The following is a 12,350-nucleotide window of genomic DNA, read 5'->3' on the forward strand; positions in this document are numbered from 1 at the left end:
TTAAAGGTGGAGCGGAATATGATAATGGTGGTAGTGACGGTGATAGTAATGGTGATGATGAGTTCTGTATGGAGTTCGTCAACATTTCTATTGAAGAAAGCAAAGCGAAAAAGTTATCTTAGTACTGCGAGATCCATAAATGGTGCCTTAAAACTATATTGATTTTGTGCGGTAACCAAAAAAGTAAAGAATATTATTTTAAACGTGAAAAAATAGATTTCTTTTTTCTAGAGTGACTGAGCAAATGTAGGACAATCAAGGATGTATTTTATCTCTGAACTAGTCAATTTATTCACGCTTTGCTCGGTCATAAGTAATATCAACAAATTCATATTTTATTAAATATGGATTTTCTCACAATATTGTCTAATTAAATACCAATAAAATAGAGTTATAGTATCTTTTATATTTTAAATGTATTTTCATTGCTCTTTTATATTTTAAAAGTATAAGTATTCGATATATGTAAATCACAAAACTTCTTAAATCACATAATATATACATTTATTAGTAATATGTATTTATATCAAAAGTGCTATTTCAAGTTAATAAAAATATTAATTCAGAAAATTAATTTAGGAATGAGTGAATTTCTTAAATCAACACTCGTAGAAGCAATTAAAAGCAAAATATGACTAAATAGAGTTACAACAACTAAGAAGACTTCTTGATTTTCCACAAACAATTGGAATTTTCAAATAGTAATTTATCATTCTCAACTAACATACAATTATCCTAATTCTCCTAAATTCAATAATTTTTTATAATATCTTTAATAAATACGAGTTTCAATTTTATATATCGATTTTGCGCCCATCAATCTTCTTGATCATGATTTTGTTCAATTTCTTGTTGCTTATCCTCTGTTGGATTATCTTTGAATCCTTCCCAAAACTATCAAATCAAAAAAGGGAAAAAATAAAATATGTTAGTAATAAATTCATATCCTCAAAAATGAACACCAATATAATATTTGATCAATGAATGTTTTCTCTTTTATGTCATGCCATCTATTTTATATTTTAGAGTTTTCTATCCAATATTCAAATAAATAGGGATGCAGCTAGAATAGTAGGATGGAGGTAAATGTCCAAATATAAGTTTCCTCGAATTCAATAACTTTTAAAATAAAGTAATATTTATATTAAAAAATTTATTAACTATAGACAAATATTAAATTTAAAATCTAATTATTAATACTTTAAATAATTATTCTAAAATCTTTCATAATATTAAAATTTTAGCTCCACCTCTGCGTTTCCACGCAAAACTCCATCATCCAAAAGAGTGTTGGATTCATTGCAACAAGAGAGGGCATATATATATATATAGGATTATTGTAGGAATCATAAATTTTAAATTCTTGATTCGTTCCTGGACATTCTCATCTCGACGAATATCAATAGAAAAATCCATGGGAAATGGGCCGAGGTTATTATTATTTTTCTTCTTGAACTCATAAATGTCTAGTCAAATACTGTTACATAAAACCAAAAAACATATATATATATATATATATATTTTATTTTATTTTAGGGAGAGGGAAAATGAGAGACATGTTGAGTTTGACTAAGCTATGATTTTGTAATGTTTTCACTGGTGATTAATAAAATCATGTTAGTTACCCAAAAAAGAAAATGAGACATATATATATATACCTTGGAGGAGAAGAAGGCAAAGGAGACAACTTGTTGGCAAGATTAATAGCATCATCAATTGTATTAATGATGTGATTAAAACACAAATATCTACCATAGCTTGACACATCTTCATAGACACAAATATGTGCATCCACCAAGAAATCAACATCAACACTTACAAAAACTCCATTTTCATACATCTCTTTAGCTCCTTTTAGATAAGGATTTTTGATGTTTAAATCATGATCCATTAATAATCCTGAGTTTATTGACACCATGTTTATGCCTCTATCCATAGCTAAACCCCATGCTGTTTTCTCTGCTAGTGTTTTTGATAAAGCATACCATAACTGTCCATGAATAAAAACAACTTTTATTAATTAATAAGTATCAAATAATAATGTTTGAAGTTTGCTTGCATGCACAAGCAATATGTCAAAGTTCAAATAAAAATTGTAACTTCAAAAACTTATTGATTATGCCTTCAATTGGAGTCTCAAAGTTACATATGTGCATTTGCCCCTCAGATAAAATTTGTAACTTCATACGTGACTTTTTATAACTTTAATCGCATTTATCTGAAGTGGCTAAAGTTAACAAAAACAACTTATAAAACTTTGGTTATACTTTAAATAGGAGTCCCAAAATTGATTATATTATGCACTTACCCCTTAAGGGGAAAAATGCGTACTATCAAAATATATCACATAAATTCAGAATGAAAAAAAAAATTGTCATACCTTGTATTTACGACAAAAATTGATGTCACTCCAATGTTTTTCATCAAGATCAACATGAGATGAAAATTTTTTATCATCAAATCCCCAAATAATTGCTGTTGCTGAGGAAGTGAATATAACTTTTTCTATAGTGTCTATTTGTGCACATGCTTCCAATACATTATGTGCTGCCCTTACCTCTATTTCTGCCATATATTCCTGCACATGTTTAATAAAAAATAAATTTGTATAATTTGTAAGTAAAATTGAAATATATTAAGAAATCGAAAAAATATAATACACAATTCATGTAAATTGAGTAATTTTTGTCTCAAGTTTATATAAATATATATATTAAGAAATTCATTAAATAGTTACTATAAATATCTAATTGTAAGTCATTATAAAAAATTTAACTTTAAATTCTTAATTCACCTTAGAAAAGGTATAGTCCCAAATTGATTTTGTTTTTCTTTTTGAAAATCCTAAAAAAAAAATAAAAGGACACCAAAAAAATGTGCACACCAAACTTTTGATTATTAGCTTAACTAAAACAGGACAAACTTGAATTAATTAGTTGACCAACTATTTAGATCTTCCAAATTATTCTACACTAATGTTCTTGTTCTTCTTATATGTACTTCTTCGGTCATAAAATAAATATTGTTTTAGTAAAAAATAATTCCCAAATAAATGATGCTTATGTTGGATAGATATCTAATAAACAGGAGTAACTTTATAAATTATATCTTATATTTATTGTTTTATTTTATGAACGTGAAATAAGTTAAAGAAACACTTATTTTTAAACTCAGAAAGTATGATTATTCAAAAACAAGATTTTACTGCATCATATTATAAAAATCTCTAAAGACCGTTTGTAAAGTTATAATTATTTATTTTCTTACTCTTTAATTTTTGATAATGCATGTATAGAATATTAATAGTGTATATAACTCCAACTCTGTATGAGAACGCACGAGGCATATATATAGGCTCAAATAATTCATGAGAAAGCATTGTTTATCAAAAATTAAGTAATTCATCTATTTTCTTTTAAAAACTTTAAATTTTTAGATGAGATCGATCACATAACGCAAGATTATAAATAATCAAATAATTATAAGTAATGAAATTGCAACATTTAGACATGAAAAGGGCATAATGGGGAGAAAAAAATGAAAGGAGAGAACATACATCATAAATAGTGGAGTGATCCTTGGGAGGCTCAAAGGAGTAAAAAAGACAAGAACACCCTTTCAAAGCATCAATTATGCTATGGTAATCAAAAAGGTCCAAACAAAAAACCTTCAATCTCTTCTTGTCACATATTGACATCAACTCAACTTCATCACCTACACAATATCTCAATACCATCGTGAATCTGTCGTTAAATAACTCATAGCTAATAAATTTGTCTGATAATTCATCGCTAAAAGAGATTAGAAGCGATGAATTTTTTTATTTAGCTACGTTTAGAATTTGTTCATCACTAATTCTTATTTTTCTATAGTGAATGTTTAGTTAGTTTGTAATATATGCAAGTCTGAAATTGAACTGATCGATCTTCGTATCTATTCGTAAAAAGAATGTCTTTTAGAAAAACTCTTTTCGAAAGTTTTATAAATATACGAAGTCCAAACTCCCCTAGAGTATTTTTTAAGTTACAATACACAATATCTTTGTTCAATCCCCAAAGAGAATATAGGCAATATCTCTTTAAGAAAAATGAATTAGACATAATGATATCTTTCTTTTATCAATTTCTTACCCTAGTTTTCAAAAAATCAATTAATCCAATTATTGGTGAATTTCCAAAAAAAAAAAAAAACTAACCATGATTTTGAATAGCAGCATGGACTATGAAGCCCTTTTCAAGTAGCCGAATAATCAAGCTTGAACCGAACTGAGTAGAAGAACCCATAACACAAACAGTGTTGGAGATGCAACATAAAGAAGTTGGAGCCATTATAAATTATTAGGAAATAATATATATGGTTTGCTAGCTATGTTATGTATTTGGCAAGTATTTATATATGGAAAAAAAAATGAATGTGTCAAAGGAGGGTAAGTATTAGAAGAAATATGTATATGTACTCCATCTATAGAGAGAGACAAGTTAAGCTAAAGAAGCAATTCAAAGAATGTGGGGTTTTAATAGATGTTTGACAAGTGGTTGTTGGGCAAATTGAGTTAAATTTAAACAGACTAAAATAGGCTTGTTAATAAACATCGGGTTATTAACTCGTTCAAAGATTACTTTGACTGAGATTGGATGATTCAAGATGGACTTAGGGCTAGGGCTAATTGTAGATCAATTTTTCGCCCAACGCTTATCAAATTTTAATTTTATATTTTTATACTAAAAGCAAAAGGAAAATTGGTGCACTAAGTTCTCGATATATATATAATTTAGTCTTAAACTCATAAATTTTAAATACTAATTTTCCGCCCCTATTGTATATATGAAGTCACCATCTTGCTGATAAAGTTCATAAGATAAAAGTTTGGTATGGACGTGGCAATTTGTAGTAACGTATAGATTATTATAATATAGAGAAACCATATGACCACAAGAAACACCTACTTCCAAATTTTGTCTTAACCAATAAAAATAAAAATAGCTATAGCTACTTGTCTTGTCTTGTCTTTGTTAACGTTGTTGGTTTGTTGTACACGTTATAAGACACATTTTATCTTGTGGTTGCATACAAAAACATTGGGAAATAAAAGTTTTATCCTTTAATGAGAAGTATATAAGTAACTATAACAGTAATATATTTAATGTAATTTTATAAATGAAGTTTTAAAAAAATAAAATTATGTACATAGATTTTATCTTTATTTTTACGAGGTTCAGAGTCTATCTTTGATAAATCTTCGATGCAAAAAGAAAGTATCTGACATAGGATTGTGAAACAAGAGGCAACAAAATAGCAAAATACAAAATGATCTCTAACTATATTGAGAAGTATATGTACAAGTAATAACAACAACATATCCAGTTTAATCACACAAATAGAGTCAGAGAAGGGTAGGAGGTGTACACAAACTTTACCACTACTTTTACAAAGTAGAGAATCTATTTTCAATAGATCCTCGACTCAAAAAAGAAGTATCCACTCCAGGATTATAAGTAGCAAGACACAAAATAATCTCTATAACTATATTGGGATAAGTCTAATTTCTGTAATATATGTAATAATAATGTGAAGTTCTTCTTGTTTAATAAGAGAGCATATATGCAAATTTGTAGTTCCACAAATGTTATTAAGAGGGACAACAAGGAAAGACATAAAACGCATTCGTTGAATGTGATTTATCAATAAAATTTGAAATTGTCTTTGTAGCGTGTAAAAGATAGAAAATATGTCCAAAAAAAATATTCATGCGTTATTTTACGTTATTTTTAATTTGTCATTTTCTATTTCTTATCTATTTTTCCTTCTTCAAAGCTCTACATTGTTGGTTAAAAAACACTAAATTAACTAACTTAAATTCATAAGCTTAATACAAAAATAAATAAATCTAATCATAAATCAGGATTTAATTTTAATGTAAACTCAATTAAATAAGTATCACAAGTTTTAAAAGTCTTCTAATTTATAATTTAATTTATTTTTAGAAATTATATTTTTAATTCACTTATAACTACTTGATTTTAATATAATTAATTATATTTATTAGAGCCGTTTGGACAAAAAAAATAATCTTTCTTCTTGTAAAAAAGAATTCACAACATTATTTGGTAATAGAATTGACCATTTTTTTCATGTAAATTTTTTTTTTCCATCCACAAAACTATATCAAGCCATATTACTCAATTTTGGGCCAACAAATGTTGGAGTTAGTTAATGGATATCTCAGTAGATTCAGATCTTGAGTTCTCTATAGCCCAAAAGGGGCCCATAGCATTGGTGAATGTATATTGTATGTATATACAAAGGCTATGGTTACTCAAGTTACAGCGCCAAAAAAAACCCCAAGCTATCTAATATGCCAAAGATGCGTACACCAGAAAGAATGATACATTCTACACTTCTTACTTGGCGTAGCTTGTTACATGAGTCGTGAGTGGGAGCTTAGCTTCCGTCTGGGTATGCGACCTTGGATTGCTGTTGCATATTCAGCTCCTGTTGCAGCTGCTACCACAGTTTTCTTGATCTACCCAATCGGTCAAGGAAGTTTTTTCTGATGGTATGCCTCTAGGAACGTCAGGTGTCAAAAATCAGTTAAGTCACCATTATAGAAAGAAGTGAAATCCAGTGGGCGTCAAGCAACCCCAAAAATTAAACACTTTCACCAGTTCAAGTGCAGGTCCTTGGTTAGCTTACCCGAGTCTGATTAGCACATCCGCAATTTTTTTTGAAAAATTATGTCTCTGCGCCATATCAGACACTTTGGGTATCACAAACTGTTATCTGGTTAGATGTCCAACAAAAATATTCAGTATCAGAACCTCAAGGCCAAGTATACTACCTGTCCTTGATAGCTTTCAGGAAGAGCACAACACTTTCTAACACAAAAAGAAATCACAATAAATTTCAGATAAAGCAACATCACAACACTGCTGAGAAGTAACCAATGCAAGTCAGAGAAGGGAAGAAGATTGAAATATAGGGCAGTGGATCTACAGAACTGAAGGAGTTTGAAGATATTACTATAAGGTCAATGTACCATCATGCATCTGAGCCTCTGTATAATGGTTAAAACTGAAGAGTATTTCTGAAATGCATTTCAATTAGCTCAGATTTGAACTTCTTAAATCGTAACTTCCCTCTTAAGGAAAGAGCACATCACTGAACATTATAAGTTTCCCCTGAATGACCAAATATCTGATTTAATGCGTCAGATTGGAAATCTAATAATGTATCCATTGTTTCTCTTTCCTTCTTTGCTATTGTAATCTCTGCTCCTGACGCCTACTTATAATTTTGTGCATAAACGTAGAAGAGCAGCCTAACGAATCAGTTCTCATACAGCTAAAGGATAAAAAGAAAAGGAATCCCTAGGAAGTCATCCATGACACACTATATTTAGAAACTGACCTGTTAAGAAAATGAAAAAATTTAAAGGAGAAGCCACTCATACAAGGCAAGAAGAAGAAAGAGAAATACCTGTACCATTTTCTTTTCTGAAGAATGCGAATGTATTTTACCATTTCCTTTTCTTAAAGATTGAGAATATTATGCACATACTCAGCATCAAAACAAGGAAATAAGTTGCTCTGACTTCTGATACATCATCTTTCTATTTAAGGGCCGTACAGGTCCTCATCAACGAAAAATCTACACAGTGAGAGCAATTTTGGCTGGTCAAGTCGAGGATCAAAATCAATTGTGCAATTCTCCCTCCTTCCTGCAAAGAATGTCTCCATACACATTTTGTGTCATTCCAGGAAACAAAAGACGCAGTTAAAAGGAGTACATAACCAAGATGCTCATGTGACATGAGAGAGATACAAGTACGCAGAGTATCTAACTGGCTGTAAGTGCACACACTAAAAGTATAGACATGGTTGTTCATAAAGCTAATTTTTTTGTCTAGTATTACATTTCACAGTTTCCCAACACTAGGGATTTTGCCAATTCAATCCATGCAACTCAATTAAAATGCCATCTTGCTCCCATGTCAAAATCATGCAAGAAAACTTTTGCCAATTCAATATCGCACAGTTAAGCAACTAAATAAGAAAGTTATCTCGTCAACAGAGTCATATAAATGCAATCTATATCAAGCTGAAATCATTTATCATTACTATCTAACCAATGGAGTAGCAAACAAAAAAGGCAAAGCCTTTATGTTATTTGCATCGTCAAATAACAGAAATGATGCATGTCAAGTGGAAAAATGTCTATAAATTAAAGATAATGGAGCCCAAAAATGTCAAGCTAACTCATAATCCAAAACCTACTTCTTCAGGTCCTTGTGTCCTAATATGTACTCCCTCCATTTAAACCTATGAGTTCGTTATAGGAATGACATGGCATGTTTAAGACAAAAGATCAAAGGGTGTTTTTGGTATGTTATGCATACCTTTAGTTTAAGACAGATTCAAAAATCTACTTTACATTCTTAAACTTTGTGTCTAGTCAAATTAGTATACATAAAATGAAACAGAGGGAGAGAGAAGTAAATACAGTGACATCAACTCACTCGGTCTAGGACTTGCATAATAAGTCAGCATGATAAACGCGAGCTATTTTCTGAGATATTTTTGTCAAAACAATGACCGAAAACAAGTGTCTATCCTGAAAACGAATACATTGATAAAAGATATTAAGTGTAGTTAGAACCTAAGAGACATATTGATTCAATAAATAGAATCCCACGCCATAACTCATTTCTTTTCCTTATTGTACACATGCATATCCTCTTAAAGGAAAAGAAACCTTTACCAAATGGAAATGATGATATACTCTAAAATGCTTCGTAAAAACGGTCTCATGGACCAACAAAAACTTAAGAGAAAGAACAAGATAATGGAAGATATACCTTCTCCAACCATAACAAGTGAAATGCTCCCATAAATTAGGTGGCAAAATGAATGTCACTCTCATGCAGGTCATTCAAAAGAGATTCATGGGATCCGGTTTTTGTCAAGCTTTTTTCTTTTCTTTCTTTTCTTACCAAAAAAACATAGGAATACACCAGAGAAGCAAAGTGGCAGAGAAAAGGAGTGTATAATGCAAAGGCTTGCAGATCCACAGAAGATCATCTACTCTTAAAATTTTGGTGGAGTGCAACTACAACGGACAGGTTTCTGTTCATCCTTTTGTCAGTCGTTAATTTCTCCAAGGTATTGATATAGAGAGACAAAAAAACAAGACAAGCATACAATCAACAATGCTTAAGTAGTTCAAGGGAAAACGAGAATTACTACAGCCCAAATTCAAAGTGAACTGTATAAGAGCAGAAACTGGCTTCCCCAAATAGCTCTGATTGATCTCTGGCAACTCAACGAGTCCATCCACATGAAAGAGTCATAAAAGCAAGAGTACAAAGGATTGGCAGTAATTGAAAGATCATTAGTAACATAAGAAGGTTAAGTTCTCTTTTCAGTGAGTTGTCGACAGTACATCAATACAAGGATAAACACAGTGGGAACCTGTCCCCTGGTATAATTGCATTCGTGCTATCTAATCAATCTTCATCATGTTCAAGAATCAAACTGACAAATAAGAACAGATGGATCTTTGAAAAAAAGTTCACCAATGACAAAATTGTGATCCACAAATTTCAGAAAACAAAAGGCAGTGACAATTCTTTTTTTTGTTTCTTCACATTTGAAACGCTCAAGTACTTAAGTATCAAAAAGGAGCAGTCACCCTAGCACAAATGAAGAACACAGTAACCCTAGCATAAAAGAGAAATTCAATGGCAAAAGTAAATGATAACCATTAAATAAAAAGGTACGAATACTGCATGCCAAGCCTCAATACCAGAGAATCTAATTCTCAACGTGAAGAATTAACCTTCAACTTGACAAGTCGATAAAGGTGAACACTCATGGTAAGTTGAAGTTGCCTCTCATCCCCACATACAGCATAAGAATCTGACAATTAATATGAAATCACTGTTATGCTACAAAAGCTAATGAATATGATCTCAGTCTGAACAGTCTTGTTTGGGTTGTGGTCCAGAAAAGGAATATTCTTGCAGTCATGCTGACATAATTCACATTAACTTCCATGAACAAGACAGTATAATAAAGAGTTATTCATGTAAAACACCAAAGTGGAAAAAATATTCACCAAGCTATATTCCTCTTAGGACACTGAAATATATAAACAGAAAGAAAACACTATTTAGGATATGAAAACCACATGCAATTATATTGGACTGCAAAGCAGAAGAAAATGATGGAAATATAGTATGACACTCATTGAGAATACAGCACATTTCATTGATCAAAGTTGTTAAAGGCACATATTGAAATATTGTTACCAATGAAATACAATAGCCTTTAAAAAACTAAACTTTCCTAGAAAAAGAGTATCTGCAAAGTACCTATCTCGACTGCAAAGATAGAATGTACATGTTTCAACAAAGAACAGCATCTACTGCCTTCAGAAGGCCATCTCAGGAACCTACTTATTCCCTTCTATACTAACTCCCTACCTAGAAGAAATCCCTGCAGCTTTACCAGTAACACCTGCAAAACAGCATCTTGACCAAATCGTCTGACTGACCCTTGGCCACCCGCGCAAGCCACGCAAATGTCCCTTCTTAGACCTGAATAGTATTCTCTTTTTCTTCCCTCTTAAGAGGTGAAACTGGTAATGTCCCTTCATCCTCACCATACCCTTTATTCCCAACTAACAACCTCACCTCCTTTTCACAACTGCCCTTCTGTAAATTCTCAAAACCCTTATCATTCTTATTCAGCACATCCCAGAAAAAGTCTGTCATCACACTCTCATAATTCGGCATCTTTGCATACCCAGGGAAATAGTTAATGTCAATAACAAGGTATTTATTTCCAACCCTATTATCCCTAATCAAATCAAAATTAAAGAGATACAGTTTCGTAGCTCGTCTGAGCCCTCTTGCTATCTCCTTCAGAAAACTCAATGGGGGCAATTCAGCATCATCCAAATTCATCAGCTTATAGTATTTATCATCATTTTTTTCACAAGTGTTCAAATTTGAAACCTGCGAAAACGATAAATAACTCTCTAATTTCCCCAAATTCTCCTCCATCACATCAGGCAACGACTTCCTCTTCACACACTTCACATAATCACCAACCACATAAACCTTAAAAATCACAGCCCCGTGATTCACAAACTCCTGCAAAACTATAGGTGGTTTCAGTTTACTCAACCCATCCTTATTAAACACCAACAACATCTTATGCGATTTCGCACTTCCATCAGCCACCAACGGTTTCGCAATCACAGGAAACTTCAATCCCTCACTCTCCAAATAACTCGCCGACACTATTTTCGCATCATACACAACAGTCTGTTTAGGAATCCCAAACGAGGTCGTTTCACACTTGATTTCCAGCTCAGTCGCCACCTGAAGCATCGAAATCCGATTATGCAACCGCTCAATCGCCTCAAGCGAATCAATAATCAACACATGAGGATATTTCAAAGCATACTCCTCCAATTGCCGCTTCCAATCATCACCATACAGCTTATGAAGAACACAATCGAACGGTCCTTGTTCAATCAAAGGCATATCCATATCGATCTTAACGAGATCGATTCCTCGTTCCTTCGCTAGGTTAACAAGCGATACCTGTATGAAACTCGCTTGTTTCTTCGGTGCCAAAGCGTAACCTACTCCAAATCTCCTCATTCGCTCCGCCATTGATACAGAAACACAAATAAAAATCAAAAATCACTCAAATTTTACACCGATTCAATGTATCATTCAACAAAAAAAATCACATTTACACCGATTTGGAACCCTAATTTGATGATTTTAAGCTAGGGTTTTCGATATGATCGAGAGAGAAATGATGCATACGTTATAATGTATGTGTTGTCACTCTTTCGAGCAAAATGGAGAGAAAAGAGAAGAGAGGACAAATGTTGAAGAGGTGGGAGTATATATAGGGGTTTTTTGAGGGGGTGTGGGGTGGTTAGGGTTTTGATAAATTAACTCGGGTTGAGTTAAGGGGTGTTGACGTGGCGATTATCGTAGAAATATATTTTTTTTTCATTATATATAAGTAGGTCAATTACATATTTGAACTTTTATCTTATTGATAAGATTTTCGTGATTTTTACCCATTTTTATATTAGAAAAATGTTATTTTTTCATATCTTTAAGGGTTGTATGATCAAAACGGGGGAATATTCTTGAATTATAATTAATTAAGATTACAATTTGATGGTTGATCTTATTTTTTATATAAGATAAATTATACCAAAATTTTGGTATATAAATAATATTGATTTTAATTTATATCTTCAATCAAATGTGGAGCAAAATTAATTTTAAAATAGGAATATCTAAAATTATTATACTGAATTAT

The 12,350-nt window shown here is 31.6% G+C and overlaps 2 protein-coding genes across 2 annotated transcripts; both read right to left on the reverse strand.

The window, feature by feature from the left end:
- Positions 1 to 623: 623 nt before the first annotated feature.
- LOC125843289 (cinnamoyl-CoA reductase-like SNL6) lies at positions 624 to 4,456 on the reverse strand. The gene is made up of 5 exons (XM_049522512.1): positions 4,196 to 4,456; positions 3,557 to 3,714; positions 2,381 to 2,578; positions 1,659 to 1,990; positions 624 to 894 (listed from the first exon to the last, which is right to left on the reverse strand). Exons 1-5 carry the CDS (start codon positions 4,326 to 4,328, stop codon positions 795 to 797), a joined length of 921 nt encoding a protein of 306 aa, XP_049378469.1. The 5' UTR covers positions 4,329 to 4,456; the 3' UTR covers positions 624 to 794.
- A 5,907-nt stretch (positions 4,457 to 10,363) lies between these two features.
- LOC125842526 (inositol-tetrakisphosphate 1-kinase 1-like) lies at positions 10,364 to 11,890 on the reverse strand. The gene has a single exon (XM_049521827.1). It carries the CDS (start codon positions 11,678 to 11,680, stop codon positions 10,589 to 10,591), a length of 1,092 nt encoding a protein of 363 aa, XP_049377784.1. The 5' UTR covers positions 11,681 to 11,890; the 3' UTR covers positions 10,364 to 10,588.
- Between the last annotated feature and the right edge of the window lie 460 nt (positions 11,891 to 12,350).

Source organism: Solanum stenotomum, chromosome 10 (genome assembly GCF_019186545.1).
Source record: "Solanum stenotomum isolate F172 chromosome 10, ASM1918654v1, whole genome shotgun sequence".
In the NCBI taxonomy this organism is placed as follows: domain Eukaryota; kingdom Viridiplantae; phylum Streptophyta; class Magnoliopsida; order Solanales; family Solanaceae; genus Solanum; species Solanum stenotomum.

Excerpts from the sequence above, each read along its gene's own strand:
- LOC125842526 (XM_049521827.1), bottom strand. The coding sequence starts at position 11,680 with ATGGCGGAGCGAATGAGGAGATTTGGAGTAGGTTACGCTTTGGCACCG.
- LOC125843289 (XM_049522512.1), bottom strand. The coding sequence starts at position 4,328 with ATGGCTCCAACTTCTTTATGTTGCATCTCCAACACTGTTTGTGTTATG. Across the intron at positions 1,991-2,380 it reads ATTTTTGTCGTAAATACAAG|TTATGGTATGCTTTATCAAA; the intron begins GTATGACAATTT and ends ATTCATGGACAG. Across the intron at positions 895-1,658 it reads TTGCCTTCTTCTCCTCCAAG|TTTTGGGAAGGATTCAAAGA; the intron begins GTATATATATAT and ends TTGATTTGATAG.